This window comes from Chenopodium album, chromosome 20, assembly GCF_948465745.1.
Source record: "Chenopodium album chromosome 20, dcCheAlbu1.1, whole genome shotgun sequence".
Taxonomy (NCBI): domain Eukaryota; kingdom Viridiplantae; phylum Streptophyta; class Magnoliopsida; order Caryophyllales; family Amaranthaceae; genus Chenopodium; species Chenopodium album.
The window spans coordinates 8102072-8120001 of NC_137853.1; the positions used below are offsets into that span (position 1 = coordinate 8102072).

Below are 17930 nucleotides of genomic sequence, written 5' to 3' on the forward strand. Positions count from 1 at the left end.
TTTGCATTCCCCCATGAATGGCCATTAATTCAGCCTCAGCAGAGTTCTTTGCCATTACATTCCAAGCCTTGCCAAAATCCAAGTGCCATCTGAAAGTCTAGCAATCGCACCAGGCACCAGCACCTGCTACATGTCCATTCTATCGCCAAGATCCATATGTGTTTATCTTGATGCAACTTCCTTTTAGTCTTTGCCACCTAATCTCACGGATAAGCACAACAGGTATTCTTCCTTTTCCCTGGAAAACGTTTAAAGTTGCATCCAAATCCAATTTATAGTATATTAAACAAGGTGATGGGGTGATATATAGCTAGCTGGAATACCGCATAATTTCGAGCCTTCCAGAATTGCCACAAGGTAATCGAGAAAGTAACTCACCAAGTAGCACTCATGTTTAGATTATAGTTAACCCATCCTTCTTAATTAATCACTACTAAAATTCGGCCAAAGTGCGACCGTCTCTGACGGTCGCAGATTATAGTAAAAACGGTCGCAATTAATAATTGCGACCGTCAACGGTCGTAAGGTGGTGGTCGTTATTCATGTGGTCGTAAAAAATCATTATTGCGACCGTTTGGCGGTCGCAGATTTTTTGCGACCGTTTTTATTAATTTCAACGACCGGTTAGACAACGGTTGCAAATTTTACAAATTGCGACCGGTTAGACAACGGTCGCAAATTTTACAAATTGCAACCGGTTACAAAAGCAGTCGCAAATATGGATTTAGCGACGGTCCTAGGCGGTCGCAAAAAAAATTAAAAAAAGAAAAAAAACGCAGCCACCTCCTGAACTTCGCAGCCTACCCCACCACCACTTCCCACCCAAACCCTCTTTACCCACCACCACTGGCCACCCTAAAACACCACCGCCCAGCCTCAACCACCTTTAACCACCACCCATATTCAACCCAAAAATTGTATAAATTTATCAAAAAAATTCAACCCCAAAAAAAAAAACCCACAAAATTTCGAACAAAATTACACAAATCAAACCGAAAATGTAACAAAAATTAAATCAAAATTCGAACAAAATATAACCCACAAAAACTAATTAAAATTTGAACAAAAATAAAAATAAAAAAATTAAACCCAGCAAAATTGAAACCCACAACGAACAAAAATCACAAAAAATTACGAACAAAACTCGAAAAACAAATCAACAAAATTTGAAAAAAACTTCGAACCAACATTCAAACAAAAATTCGAACAAAAACTGAAATAAAACAACAAAAATCGAAAATAAAACAAAATTATTTTAAAAAAAATCAGAAAATCAACATACCTTTCCTAATATTTCTTCCTCATGGGGTTTATATGGTCAAATTCGACCATGAAAACTCCAGATCTGGAGTTTTCATGGTCAAATTTGACCATGAAAACCGAAATTCTTGAAAAGGATGGTGACGGCGCGTCTCGTTCATTCGTTGCTTGCTTGTGACTGTGGGGCTTGATCTGATGTGATTTAATGAAGAAAGGAGATGAAGAGAAAGAAAGAAAGAGGAGATGAGAAAGAAAGAAAGAGGAGAAGAGAAAGAGGAGATGAAGAGAAAGAGGAGATGAAGAGAAAGGAGGGCGTGAGAAGGGAGAAGGAAGGAGAAGATGGAGAAAATGAGGAGAGAGAAAATGATGAGAAGAAACGGCTGCTTCAACAAAAATTAGGGTTAGGGTGGGTTGGCAGCACTTTTATACTCCATTTTATTTAAAAAATCATTAATTTATTACGACCGCTCTTAGCGGTCGCAATTGGTCGCAAATTGCGATCGTTTCTTTAACGGTCATAATGGTTGCAATTTGCGACTGGTTTTGGCGGTCACAATTGGTCGCAAATTGCGACCGTTTCTGTAACGGTCGTAAATGTCGCAATTTGCGACCGTTTTTTACAGTCGCAATAAAATTGTTTAAATTTAGAATTATTTTTAACGTGTATATTATTTTAAAGAAATTTTTAAATACTTTTACGACCGTAAAATAGCCTAAAAACGGTCGCAAATCTGCGACCGCCTTAAAAACGGTCGCAAATATTATATTTTGCGACCGTTTTAATGACGGTCGTAAAAAAACGGTCGTAATTTGACCGAATTCTAGTAGTGAATGTTGAAAAAAGTATGGTAACTAAACTCTTTGTCCATCTTATTTAAAGCGAAGATCCTAGACCACAAAGTTTTAGAATTAATACAATCTCTAAATAAGTGTAAATGACTCTCTATATCAAGACTGCATCTAGTACAAACCGAATAAAAATTATCAATTCTTGCAGCCAAAACAGCAGCAGTAGGCAAAATTTGATGACCGATGTTCCATACTAGCATTTATACTTAAAGGGGATTGGGATGTGCCAAAGTTTTTCCCAATTAATAGAGGGAAAAGAGGTGTGAGTGACAAAATTAGAGGCTAATTTATAGGCGCTCCGGATGGTAAATTACCATTAGTTTCAATGCCCCAACAAAGGGCATCCTCAACCGAAGCAACCGTGGGGAGGGGGATGTTTCCAATAAGATAAGCTTTCATAGATAGTCCGGAATGATATGTTTTATCTTATTAGTATTCCACCTTCCATTCTCAATGATATGATTAAACCCCCCCCCCAATGAGCCATAGAATTCGGGATGTGTTTGTCAATGACCAAATAAATGGGTTTGTCCCCCACCCAATGGTGAAATTAAAGACAAATGTCATTCTCATTCCCAATTCTATAGGAGATACCCTTCATAATAAGTACGTAACTCCTTTCCTTTAAGAATATCTCTCCAAAGAGGAGAATCATTAGTACTAGGAATGCTATTAATGAAAGTTGATCTTTTTAAAGTATCTAGCACGAAGAATTCTAACCCAAAGTTTATCCGGCTCATGAATAATTCTCCACCCAAGTTTAGCCATAAACATAAGATTCCAATTTCTAAGGTTACGCATACCAATACCCCCTAACCCTAAGGGAATACATACCTTTTCCCAACTATATTCCTAGCTAGGGAGATAATGGGTTCTATCCACTTTATTCCAAAGGAATCGTCTGCAACTTCTCTCCAAATCATCAATAATGGCATTAGGATGTAAAGTGGTTTGCATAACATAGAGGGAATAAGAGTTTAGAACGGATTTAATTTAAGGTACATCTCCCGGCCATGTTAAGGAGCTTAGCTTGCCATCCTTTTATTCTATTTTCAGTTTTATTAAGAAGATCCACATAATCCGAGATCATAAGTCTATTGGGATTAATATTCACCCTTAAATACTTGCCAAAAGAAGGAGCACCTTTAATATTAGACACACTAAGCATAGTTCTGTTGAGGGACAAGCACACTTTGGGGGGGGGGGGGGTAGGAGAGATAACTTTAGATTTAGTAGGACTAATGAACAACCCCGACTTAGTACCAAACTCAAGGAGCACCTCCTTAATAGCTCTAACATTCTCCACCGAAGCCTTAGCAAATAGGAACACATCATCGGCGTAGAAAAGATGAGACGCACTAACATCATGATCAATTTTAATAGGCTCCCATTGACCCTCCGCCACCTTTTGTTCTATCATTAAAGATAATCTTTCAAGGCAAAGAACAAAGATGTATGAGGAAAGGGGGTCTCCTTGTTTAATCCCTCTAGAAGGAGTAAAGCTATCCGTGATTTCTCCATTCAACAAAATAGAAATGGACGGAGTAGTGATACAACTTAAGATACGATTGACAAGAGAGCTAGGGAAGTTAAAACCTATTAAGGTTTCTCTTATAAAATCCCACTCTAAACTATCATAGGCTTTAGATATATCTATTTTGAAAGCCATAAGGTGTTTTTTGCTTGCTTTTTTGAAAAAGTGTGCAATCTCCTTAATGACTAGAATATTCTCATCGATAGACCTTCCTTCTATGAAGCTAGACTGGACCGCATTAATTAAATCCCCTAGGAGAGGCTTTATTCTATTAGCAACAATTTTAGTGATGATTTTGTAAATAGAATTACATAAATTAATAGGTCTAAAATCATTCATAGTTTCCGGTTGATCAATTTCAGGGATAAGACAAATATATGACTCATTAACATATGTCGGAATATTAATTACCATTCTTAAAACAATTAGTCACGAGATTTACAATAGAATTCCCCACCACATCCCAATATTTTTGGAAGAATCTAGGTTGAAAACCATCCAGACTTGGGCTTTTCATAGGATCCATCATAAACAAAGCATTCCATAGCATTAACATCACTAGCTAGTAAGGAACATCAGATCATCATTATATATTAACCACTGCCTTAGGAGTAAAAGACACTACTCTAGGTTGACAAACCTGTTTGGACTCGAAAATTTTCTTGAAGTAATTAACACACATTAATTTTAGCATGCATTGATCATTAATCCAATTTCCTAATTCATCTTTTAGACAAAGAATTTTTGCTCTACTATTCTTAACTTTGGCTAAAATGTGAAAGTAGTTGGTGTTCCAATCCAAAACAAAATCACAATAATCCAAAACAAGTACTCTTGAGATTATCGATTCGTAAGAGTAATAATGGTCATCTACCCAATCAATCTTGTTGTCGGCGATCAAATCGAATGCACCAAGCTTGCGATTTCACCACCCCAAATTTGTTGCACCAATCAATATAAAATCAGAAAGGTTGCATCTCACAATAACCTTTTTATACAAGGGTTATAGACTTGTAGATTTATACTTCGTGTGATGTTTGTGGTTAAAAATCTTGAATATATCTACTTCAAATTTGAAATTGCTGAAATTTTTCATCTTTTCTCGCAAATTTACAATTTTACATGCTAATGCGCCAAGTTAACTGTACTAAACAATCTTGAACATTTGCAATTCCCAAATTTAGTATGAAGTACGTAGGACCATATATATGAGTAGACGAGTAGTAGTGCATGATCGCATATGCAGCACTTAGATATCCTTAACTGGTTTTTTTTAGTGCATCATATTGCAAATAAACATGCACACATGCAGTGTATCCTATTGTAAACATGCATTTATGAAATCAGTTTCAAATAATTTACTATTTTAGAAATTAATATTGATTACAGCATGATAATATGTACCTTATTAGCAATTACTATTAGTAAGTGACTTACATGTAGCGAACACTAGCTAGAATAATTACTTGAAAGAAACACCAATCGAGCTTGTTTCTTAGAGAATTCGTCTACTTATATTATCTGTGTGTAAGTATATGTATCATCCCATTTGCTGCAAAACTCGTACATATTTTATTTCATTAAATAACGAAATAACTCATATATTTATTATAAAAAAAATTATCTCCATCAAAGGCATTAATATATTGTTATATTAACCATGGCATCAAAGCAATCAGCACAATCTCCGGCTTACCAGATTCAAGGGTTTCCTCCATTGCCACATGCGCGTGTTGCTACTACAAGGAGGAATTTTGGTGCTCCAAGATGTTTTGGTTCATGCTCAAGAATTTCAATAACATGGTAAATTTTATTTTACAATCTACATATAACATTATTGTAAATTAAGTTTAAACCCTAATTTTATTTCGACGTAGCAAAACTATTGCTTGGTTTTATTTAATAGATAAAATCATTTTATACTCTGTATAACTTACAAATAGAGGTTTTTTTTTTTTTGTTTACTAGTTGGACTATTCGAGTGTTATGGAGTTTTAATTAGAAATAATTTATTGAAATTTTTTACAGTATCAAAATTCTAGCTAGTCTAATGAAGGTCTACCCTGTCAAAAAAAATTATGAAGGTCTACGAATATAGACTATATTTTACATTAATAAAGGTCTACTATTGAATTGTGAGTAGGTAATTAATCTAGACCATCCAAATTAATTTATTTATAAATTTCATTAAGGGGTTGTTTTCTTGAATTTTTATTAAGTTTAATTTTCATCGTACGATGACTAATTAAATTAAACTTAATTTTGGGGTATAATACTCTTTAAGTCTTTATGCTAATTTAAATTACATTTATATATTCAGGTGGCTTATAGCGACCATTTTCGTTGATCGGGTGCCCCTTTGCGAGGGATATACAATGGAACAAGCAGATTTACAGGCAATAATTTTTTTCTGTATATTTGTAGTTGTTTTCATTTTAATAGTTACTATTCTTCGGTGGTTAATGTATTACAAGGGAGTTTATCTCCCACGTAAATTATTTAATAGGACATTTCCATTACATATACACCTAACTGATGATAGGCAAAATAATGTATTTGTAAATCCTGATTGCCCAATATGTATTTCCGATTTTGAAGATGGAGAGTTACTACGACTTCTCCCAACATGCAACCACGCCTTCCACTCTCATTGCATTGAACAGTGGTTGTCGACCGGTGTCTGGAAATGCCCGATTTGTTATCATGTTTATTCCAGGGATAGTTGAGATGATTATCATCATTTGTTATTGTAATATGATCGTGATATTAAATTGTAAATACGACTAAATTATAGAATTTTTGTATAATTATTCTCTTCTGTTGTAGTCTCTTTTCTATATATGGATACAAAAATTTACTTAGATAAGACAACCTTATGGAAATACAATCGATTAGCTAAATAAACAATTACTATATCTAAACACTAGAAAAAAAAAAGTTAGTTTATGAAAAATGAGTACCAAAAAAAAAAAAAAAAAAAAAAAAAAAAAAAAAAGAAGAAGAAAAAGAGGGCGTTTTCCAAAAGGAAAGAAATGAAATTTAATCTACTTTAAATTTAGGTATATTTTATGTCAACTTTTCTCTATTTTAGGTGTTTTATTATTTACTTTTATCTTCTCAAAAAAATTATTCTTTACTTTTATGTTTACAAAAATTCATATTTTATGTCCTAATAATATAACGTAATCAGATTAATCACTACCTTTATTTCATAATCAAGTGCACGTAGCTTAACTAAAACAGGCCATTGTTGATGCCACTGCGGTACACACGTATCACTCTCTCATAAAAATATTCTCGTGTAAATAGAAATGAATAGCATCATAATTAATTTTTTAATAGGTTTAAAGTAGAGCTGATAAACATAGGCCTGATCCGATTTTGGGCAGGGTATGGAAATAAAATTTCACGCTGAAATTGGATCGGGCTCAGCCCAAAAATAATTTTTTTTGGGGCGGGCCTTGGACATGAATTTTACACTTTTTAGTTGTTTTTTGCCAGCTCAAGAAGGCTTGTAAAGTCCGCTAGACCCGTTATAAATTTGCGGATTTGAGCAAGCATTTTTCACCTGAATCAGGCCGATTTAAAAATGTGCATTGTGTTATTATGTTTGATGATTGATATTATGATAGCAATTACTTACGGCAAATATAAAAATTTAGTAAATTTATTTTTGTTTAAGATCGTACACCGTATGGGAGCTACTTAGTAGTCTTAATATTTTATCCTTTCTTGTACGTTCTATTTATAATTTGTAACGTAATCACTAATCCGTACTTGATTACTTATTAAAGTATTTTACAAGTCTAAAAAAAAAAAGTATTTTACAAAACTCTCGATTTTGTTTTAATGTATATGTATCCATATTGAGAGATCGAGTCTAGTATTCGAGCCAAGCCCAAGTCCTTATCTTGATCATGTTGTGCTTGTGCACTGTGCAAGTGTGCCACTCAAAATTAGGAAACATAAGGATTATAATATAATCAATTTTGAAATGTGAGATTCAGCCCATCATTCACAATTTAAGGGTAAGAACAAAACTATAGAGCAACCCCAATGATGCGTCTAATTGAACCACGGCCTAAAATCTCACATCATCAAGCCCACAACACCACCATTGCGAACTTTAAAATTTATTACTCCCTCCGTTTTTAAATATTTGCTCCACGTTTCTTTTTTTTGCCGTTTTTAAATACTTGCTCCATTTCTTTATTTCGAAAGCTTTTACAATATTTAATTAATTTCTCTCACTTAGTGGACCCAACATATATTCTCTCTCCTCCAATTCTCTCCACTACTTTTGATTTTTATATTTTTTTATTCTTCCACCAACCCCACTACCTCCATATTTTATTACTTTATCCAATTTCTCCTAAAACTCCGCGCATGGAGAAATGGAAATTCTGACATTGTTTACATATAGGTTTAACTATACTTCTCTGTCAATTCACAAATATAATTAAGTAAAAGTGTTATTGAGGTTAAATTATTATAGCTTCTATGTAAAATAAAATAAAAATACCTTTTTCATATTTTTAATTGATATGTCTTGACTTTTGACATTAGACACAAATTCTAATTTGACTAGCTTTTATGATAAAATTTAGTCGTGTACGTAGAATTTTGTTTAAATCGTCTTAATATACTCATTATATTATCTCTTATAACTTTTATTATACATTCATTATATTAACTCCCGTGCCATACACGATAATTTTCAATATTTATAATTATTATTTAACTATAAAATTTATATCTAATTGCAAAATATTATGAAAATTTTGTAATTACAAAGATAAAATTATATCACACTAAAGAAAACAGAGGGAATTATACATGCATGACTAATAATAACTATGAGAGTGAGGGATAGCTCAATTAGTTAGAGCTTTTCTCCTGATTTTAGGAGATCTTGAGATCGATTCTCACCCCCGCCTATGTGGCTTTCTAAACACCAAAAAAAATAATAACTATGGATCACAAAGCTATAAATAGGAAACTATTATTGCATAGTATTGTATAAAAGAAAAATATTTTTGTTGAATGTGTATAAATGCAATACCAAATAGGAAACTATTATTGCATAGTTATAGATAGGAAACTATTATTACATAGAATACAGTATACATACTAAATAGGAAGTGAAATTTTATTGTAGAGTACGTATTAAATACTTCTAACAAGCTTTGTTTTTCCCAAAAAATAAAAAATAAAAATTAAAAATTAAAATAAATAAATAAATAAAACACTTTTGGAGGGAAACTTTTAACGGCGTGATGAAATGTATCATTCTTAATTTTATAGATTAGGGACATCTATAATCTATATCTATAATCTATAATTATATATTAAAAAGCGTTTCTAAAAACATTTATGTGTCACATGGCACCCTCGCCATGTCATCTTTCAACTATGAGCATATTCTAATAAAAATGTCTATCATGAGATTCGAACTCACAACTACAAAAATATGCATTAGATGTCTTACCATCTCATCCATATATCATGTTTTCAATACTCGACTCATAAATATATATATATATATATATATATATATATATATATATATATATATATATATATATATATATATATATATATATATATATATATATATATATATATATATATATATATATATATATATATATATATATATATATATATATATATATATATATATATATATATATATATATGGATTGGATGGAGATATTAACATTTAATAACTGCAATTCTTAAAAAAAAAAAAAAATCGATCCTATTATTTGCTAATTATGATCATCGAGATAATACATACAAGCAAGAAAAATTAACTATCGTTATAAGTTTTAGTTATTTAATTATTTTGATATTAATTATGTCTTTATTTTCATCATTCTATAAATTATATTTAAACAAATGACATGTCTATATAATTTTTTACAAGAACATGTTTGTATAATTAGACAATAGTTGTTTTATAAATAATTTATTCAAAGGTTTAATGGGAAACTATTACTCCATCCCTCCGTTTCATAATGTTAGTCCCATATACTATTTTGGGCGTTTCAAAAAGATATATCCATATTGAATATATTTCATTTATAACTTTTTTTTTTTTTTTTGAATTAATAAATAGTGGATTGATGACATGACTCTAAGTAAAGAAATCTTTACCTTAAATTATGCAATTATGACTTGTGATTTCCTAATAAAAAATTTAAAAAGTTAAATAAGGCAAACTAATTATGAATTATGCTATACTTTAATGTTAGATTCCAAATATATTTCCTTTCTTATTTTATGTGATTGATTCCATATGAGACTAATATTATGAAACGGATGGAGTACAAATTATATATAAATACTGAATAAATAAATAATAAAGAATGAACCTGTCTATTCATTACACGTGTTAAAAAAAAATAACCCGGATACACAATAGTTATTTGTTAAACTTGTGTGTTCAAACGTAATATAAGTAATAAAACTGACAGAGATAATGAATGTTGGGTAGGTAATGGCCAAGAAAAGAAGTGGGCTAGAGTGGCCCATCGTGGCCCGATGAATAGAAAGTATGATAACCCAAACAATGCGTAATTGCCTGCCATGTCGCATTTCTCCCATTACCCAGCATGTGACTTCCTTATCTGTATTCGAATATAAATGACTGCTCCTTATCTCACGTTTTTCATTGGGAGAGCTACTATTTTTTCTGTCTTTTTTTGTTTTTCTAGACTTTGTTTTATCTTTGTCACAATTAAATTACTTCCTTCATTTATATATTGCTCTCTAAATGTCCGTGTTTAAATGTATTTTATTTGTAATACTTTGAGTTACACTTATAGAAAATGGGCACTTAAATGGATGATGAAAGTCTTACTAATTAACAAAAGTCTGAAGATGAACTAGTCCTTATTCATTTAACATCACGTTTTATGTGAATTTACGTCAATAACATTACTAAGTTATAATGACAAAAGCCTTTGTGACAAATTAACTCTCCGTTAAACACCATATATATTGTGTATGTAGTATGTACGTGTTACATAAATACCAGTTTGGTAAACCCAAGTTGAGTTGGATAACTAGATAGAGGAGATTCGACAATCTATTGACCTATATATAGAATTAATGACCTTCATGCGATGATTGCGAGCACTTAGTTATAAAAATACTGTATTACAAGGTAAATACCGTTCTTTTAATTTACCTTGTCTCTTTAAAAGGGTTAGCATCCCTAGCCTTAAAGTCAATAACCAAACATGCGTGTAGTATTAAGAACTAAGTAACGATTCAGCTATACTCCATATAATAAGACTAATAAGAGACTAATTAGTGTAGATAGCTCTCGTTGGTATATCCCCATAATAAGGAAAGACTCATATGTGAGGCTGCTTGTCATATAGTTGTTGTAATGACAAAAACCAACCACATCATGTAAATCATACAATAAATACAGCTGTTGGTCAAAAACTAAACCCAATTAAAGGAAGAGAGAGAACAAATTATAACAATAGAGGAGGACCATGAATCAATTACTACTTGAACTAGCTTTCATGATCATATGACGACCTATCTTTTATACAAGGTCTAGGTGTCTTCACCAATTATATTTTTTTGTTGACCCTTTAATTTTATTCTAATTGATTAACAAATAATAATTCCAAATATCACATTCCTATTTTTGTTGGCATTAATGTACAGGTTAGCACAACCAATGTGTAACCTTTCTAGTTTATTGTTTTATTCTCCATTTCTTCATGCTAAAAAAAAATAGATGTTCTTTTGAGGGGGAAAAAAAAAGATATTTATGAGTCAAAACCTTGAAAAAATTAAGTTTTGACTAAATAAAAGGTTTTTTCATGAAAGTGTTGAGGTTATTTTAGATGGATTTTTCTATAAATAAAAGGTTTTTTCTTTTGAAATTGTTGAGATTTAACTAAATTAACGTACCTTTATGAAAATAAATTAAATATCCACTACGTGTCCCACTTATCTTTTAAAATTCTATGCACTATTAAGTGATGCTAATAAAAAACAAAGGTGGGAGTTTTTTTTGGAGATATTAAATATATCCGACTTTTAAATATATAGAGGGATGATTCTTGCACATGAGAACTTCTCTAGTAAGAGTTGATACTAATTAAGGTCTATGGTCAACCAAAAATTAGTATAATGTGTCATACTCTCCTTGTAAAAATGGTTTAACAAGGAGAGTATCAATCATGCTTTAAAGGTCTATTGAAAATAAAACCTTAAACTATTACACCCCTTATTTTCACTTTCCTTCTATTATTTGACTCATTCAATCTAAAAGTCTTTTGTTCGGAGTATATAATAGGGATAACAAGTCAAATTGATATGGACTCACTCTGAATTTATTAAAAGAGTACATTACTTAAAGTTAATTGGTGAATAGTGCTAAATTAAATATCAAATGTTGCAAGGGTTTTGAAATAAAAATTGTGGTTTACCAAACATTAATGATTAACTATAAATTATAAAGAACCATAAATATGTCTTGCATTTATAAAAGGGATTAGCAAAGTGTAAATACTCCACTTTTTTTTTTTTCTTGGAGAGTTGTAATTAAGGTTTGATTTGATAAACAACAAATTATTTATTTATATATATGGAGTATTTATTTGATTAGCCCGGGTTGAAATCAAATTCACTTATTCCTAATCAGGTTTGTTTGCACATCCCTATTATCAACTTAATCTTGATTATTTTTGTACAAGAGGTATTTCATATTATTTTCATATGATGTAACGTAAACTTTATAATCGTGAAAAATTGAAAATAGAGTAGCTTTGGGATCTTGAATATGTTATTTTTTATGAAATTTGTTTATGATATATTGAGGACTAATTTATTAAATGGAGATAGCAGAGTCAAATTTGAGATCAAATGAATGAATGAAGTACATAAAATGAAAAATAATTTATCATATAAATATTTAAAAAGTTGTCTCCCTCCACAATATTTGGTTGTTGATTACTTTGGTATTTTCTATCATGACATAGAATATCTTTAAATAATCATCTTTAGTTATATGAAAAATCTATAGGATGTTTAAATTAGGTCCAAAATAAATAAATTACTAAATCTCAAGGGTAATTTGTTTTAAATGATGAAATGATTGAACGTAGACACGTTTATGGGAAAATAATTGTGGAAGAAATCAACAATTTAAATGATAGATATATAAAAAATAAAAATAAAAAAATTGATTGATATAAAAATACTTGAAATGTAGGAGAGTGAGCATTACATCAATACATCATGGATGAGTATTATTGGTGTCCTTGAAAATGGATGAATGCATGGGAGTTGGTTGTAGTAATACATGGCTTTAGGGTCTTAGGGACTACTTTCTCTTAATCATATAAACATCTTCATGTTTTACTTCAGTTCGTACAGATTTTTATGTTTACTATTTATGTATTAAGAGTTTTGGTCGTAGGTGATAGTTATGTTAGATATAGGAAATATATTACAACGTGAGATCTTGTTGGTCAGAGCTTGATGAGATTCCTTGTTACTATATATCGTTTATAAATAAGACATGAGAAAGTTGAGAACATCTCACAAATAGCTATATACAAAGCTAAAAGCATCGGATGTTCACCTGAACTTTCCTTTGCTTTAGTTTTCATTTTTCTCCATGTTATCTATATTTTGGAAAAGTGCATGACGTATTTTAATACTATTTCATACTTTTTTTTCTAAAAGTAAGAAGAAGGACCCTACTAAGCCGGCACCTCTCACAGGTTTAGTCAGCCCAGCTCCGCAGGTTATCGCTTGAGAGTAGAGGGGGGAGGTAAGGGAATCCCCCTACTCCAAGCATTTTGTAGTTGGTGGGGCTCGAACTCGTGACCTCAAAGTCACAAGGTGAGTTCCCCACCAACTCCACCAAGCTTTGCTTGGTTTAATAGTATTTCATACTTGGGGAATAATTTAGGGTTAATAAATGAAACCATTAGAGAGAATACAAGGTATACAAGCTTCGTAGAGACGATTATGTTGAATCAACCACTTAAATCTGTTAATTCATTCATCTTCTACTTTGGTACCCTTTTATTAATTTGGTACTCCTAGTATATAAATAATATTTACTGATATGAATTCTGTTTGTTCCGCACAATCAAACGCAATATCTAAATCAATTGATCTGCTTCAATTCCGGAAACTGATTTTGACACACCCTAAATTGATTTTGACACACTCATATGTGAGAGCACAATTTTCTATACTATTCTCAATAAAAGTGTGCCAAAATCAATTTAGGATGTGCCAAAATCATTTCCCTTCAATTCCATAACAGTAAAATCTAACTCGTCATACAATCTGACACAAAAACTTTCGGCAGTAGCAACCAATATACAAGTACTACCAAACCAATTTCGTACCAGAAAAGATTTGAAATATACGCAATACACTAGATCGAGTATTAGACTAATGTTTTTATTGGGTCAACTCTGAACACCTCCCTTAGAATAAAAGTACAATGCTTTCCGACATTTCCTTAAATCACCTGCCTCGTGCAAATCTTTCTTTTTTGTTTTTAGGGTTAACTACTTAATTTGCTCTTTTAAACATTGTATACTCGTACAATTTCCTTGAATCTTCTTAGACGTCGGAAATGTTGCTTTGGTTCAATGTTTTAGAGATTCTTCGTTTGAATTTTAAAGACTAGTATTCAAAAATCACCTTGATTTTGTTGGGTAGACTATATTTTATAACATTATATTATATAGTTTATAGTATATAGTATGGTGTGATATATGGGAAAGGGATAATTGTCTTCAAACTAATCCATGCACAACCCCACACGGTCCAATGCTTGTTACCAACTATAGTTCTTCCCTCCATCTCCGCTATATGGTTGCTTCAATGCTTCCCACGCTCCACCCTAACCTAATTATAATATTTTTATTTTTAAAGTCACAATTTTAAAAAATAAATATACAACTTTAATTTTTTTCACTACATTTGTCTACTTTATGTTCTAGGTTGTTTAAAACTATAATCCTTATTAGATACTACGCGATATATCTATGTACGCATGACCTCATACTATTAGTCATAATTTCTGTTTCTTGCATAATTAATACATCGTACATAATCCGTACGTACAAATTAAATAATTGCATATTACTTTATAAATAGTTTTCCGTAATTTATTCCATGCCATACACATACAAGTAAAAAAAATAAAAAATTAATGTGCTAGTATAAGATTTGATCTCATGAATTTGAATCTATACGTATTAAAGTTTTAATCACTAAGCCATTCAAAAATTGATGTTATCTTAAATTCTTAATGTTATTACTTGTACTTAAAAGAGTTCACATTAAAATGAAAGATTACTTGAGTACGTGAAAATAAATCGAAAACTCCATGTCTTTATAATTTATAAATAATCCCTGATCGAGTATTGGATAATTGCATAGGGACAAATTAGTAAACACTAATAAACTCATTCAACATCCAATGAATGTTAGGAAGTTTATCCTGAAATCTTGCTAAGTTAAAATAATAAAAGTACTTAAAAAGGAAGAAAATCATCAAATAATGTTCATAAGGTAAGGTTACTTTACACAAGAATAAATTCCCATTAAATGGATTGGCTTACTCATCCTCTAACCTCTATCATTGCAATAGAGAGAGAAAAATAAAGCATAATTATATAATTCCCAACAATAATTTACTATAGCATATATTCACGGACCAAGTACTCTACCCTTTTTCTTCATTTATTCATAACATCCAATAATTAAAAAAATTTCCTAAGTTTTGCTTTTGTCCAATCATGTGACTAATATTCCCATTATTTAAATTAATGCTATAAAATTAATTTCCCTAAATTTATTTTATGATTTATATATATAAGCACCACTTTGCTGCCTTTATATGATCAACTCCCTTCTCCTCTCTCTTTCTCTCACTAAAACCTTTTTCTTCCAACTTTCTCTTTCCTCCAAATTCATGAACAGAGCATAATCTTTAATTTTTTCTTATAAATTAAGGATAAACCGATATACCCATTTTTTGTCTCCCTATTTTCTGTTGATTTTTTCATCAAATTTCAAATTTTGAGAAACTTGATTTCTTGGAAAATATTTATTTTTTTTTTTTTCCAAGGAAAACAAACATTCTACTAAAACAGAGTATCTCTGTTTTTCTATTTTTCTCTTTATTTATTTTTTTTTATCAAAATGATGAAGAAAACAAACTGCAATAATAACAATAATTACAACAATAATAATCACAATAATGTTGGAAAAATGGGAGGTTTAGAATGGGAAATGAGGCCAGGAGGAATGTTAGTTCAAAAGAGGAATTTGGATTCCAATAGAAATTATTCTATTCCAATTCCAACAATCAAAGTTTTAGTGAAATATGGTTCTTATTACCATGAAATTCACATTAATTCTCATGCTAGTTTTGGTAAGTATCATTTATTCTTTGTAAAAATTTAATTTTCTTCCCTTTTATAATGGAATATTAATGAGGGTAAATATGTGATTTTACAGGAGAATTAAAGAAAATGTTAGCAGAAGTAACAGGGTTACAGCCACAAGATCAGAAACTAATCTTCAAAGACAAGGAAAGAGAATCAAAATCATTCCTTGATGTTTCTGGTGTTAAAGATGGATCAAAGATTGTTCTTGTACAAGATATCATTAGCCAAGAGAAAAGATTTCTCGAATCGCGTCGAAATTCGAATATGGAAAGGGCTATGAAATCTGTAGCAGAGGTTGCCATTGAAGTTGATCAACTTATTAGCCAGGTAAATTTTTCTCTCTCTCTCTCTTTTTTTTTTTTTTTTTTTTTTTGGTATGATCTTATATTTTGGTATTTAAGTGATAATTTATTTATGTTGTTTGCTTAATTATGTATTAATTTTATGTAGGTCACAGCAAAGGAATCAGTAATTTGTAAAGGTGGGAGAGTTGCTGAGAAAGAATTGCTGACTTTGATTGAATTGCTGATGTCTCAAATGATAAAATTGGATGGTATTGTAGCTGATGGAGAAGTAAAGTTGAAAAGAAAAACACAGGTACCAATTAATTTATTTATTTTAATTTTTGTAAAAAAAAATTTAGAAGTCATAATTATTATAAGTAATTATGTTAAAAAAGTAATTAATTTCGATGATTTATATTGCTTATGAAGGTGGTTAGGATTCAAAAATATATCGAAATTCTCGATGGATTGAAGGCTCAAAATGCAATGGCAACGACTCGATATGGTGGTAGTCAAGTTGGGTTAATTGTATCACAACAACAACAAAGGCCCTTAATAATGCAACAACAAAGAGAGCAGAGGAATTTCTCCAATGGACTCATGTTGACATCAAAATGGGAGAAGTATTGAAGATATTTGGGACTTGATAAATCTTAATAATTTGTATACATTATAATAATGGATTATGGTACTGTTAAGTCCGTCGATTGTGAAAAGTCAAAAGTTGTGCTTCTTAAAAGAACGCCAATGTAATGTATATAGCAAATATAAATAGCTAGTATAGTAAGTAGTTAAGGTGTTTTGATTGCTTGGTAATGGAATTGATTGCCATCTTGGTTGTTTCTAGCCATAGGTTTTTTACTTGTAGTACCATATAGTATAATCCACCAATTCCTTTCTTTTTTTCTCAATTCATTTGTGGGATATAAGGAATATAATTTTGGGGTTAATATTCTTCTTCTTTAGCTTTTGTCTCGTATGCTTAAGTTGTTCAATGAGTGCTAAAAGAAAAGAGGATAAGGAATGGGAACAACACATGGCATTACTTTTTAATTTTTTTTTTCACCAATAATAGTGTCACAAAATATAAATTTTAATCGATTTAGATGGTCCAAAATCCAAATAAACTCAAATATATTCAAATGAGGGCCAATAGTTGTACAAAAATTTGGATATGATAAATTTTCAGTTCACAAGAATTATAAGTATACAATATTTTTTCATGTGAAAAAACTAATAAGTTGCAATAGTATAGCAAAAGAACTGAGTTACTCCCGCAAAAAAGATGTTATACTTCGCCATTACTTACAACTTTACAAGTGAAAATGAATATGTATTGGAAATTTGGAATAAGTTGCAATTGGATAGCGTCTCCAATTACTCCGTAGTTTATGTAAGTGTTTTTCATGCCTAAAAACCTATTTTTTTCCCAATTAAATGCACTAATGAATACCATCCCAATTAAATGCACTAATGAATAACATCCCAAACCCATTCTCCATTTTTTTTTTTTTAATGTTTATTATATACTTATAGTAATTTGATAGA

At 30.8% G+C, this 17930-nt stretch overlaps 1 protein-coding gene across 1 annotated transcript; it reads left to right on the forward strand.

Annotated features, from left to right (window-relative positions):
- Positions 1–15565: 15565 nt before the first annotated feature.
- Positions 15566–17347, forward strand: LOC145598295 (BAG family molecular chaperone regulator 1-like). The gene is made up of 4 exons (XM_081654633.1): positions 15566–16082; positions 16169–16425; positions 16549–16695; positions 16812–17347. The coding sequence occupies exons 1-4, from the start codon at positions 15851–15853 to the stop codon at positions 17010–17012; spliced, it is 837 nt and encodes a 278-aa protein (XP_081510759.1). The 5' UTR covers positions 15566–15850; the 3' UTR covers positions 17013–17347.
- Positions 17348–17930: the final 583 nt, after the last annotated feature.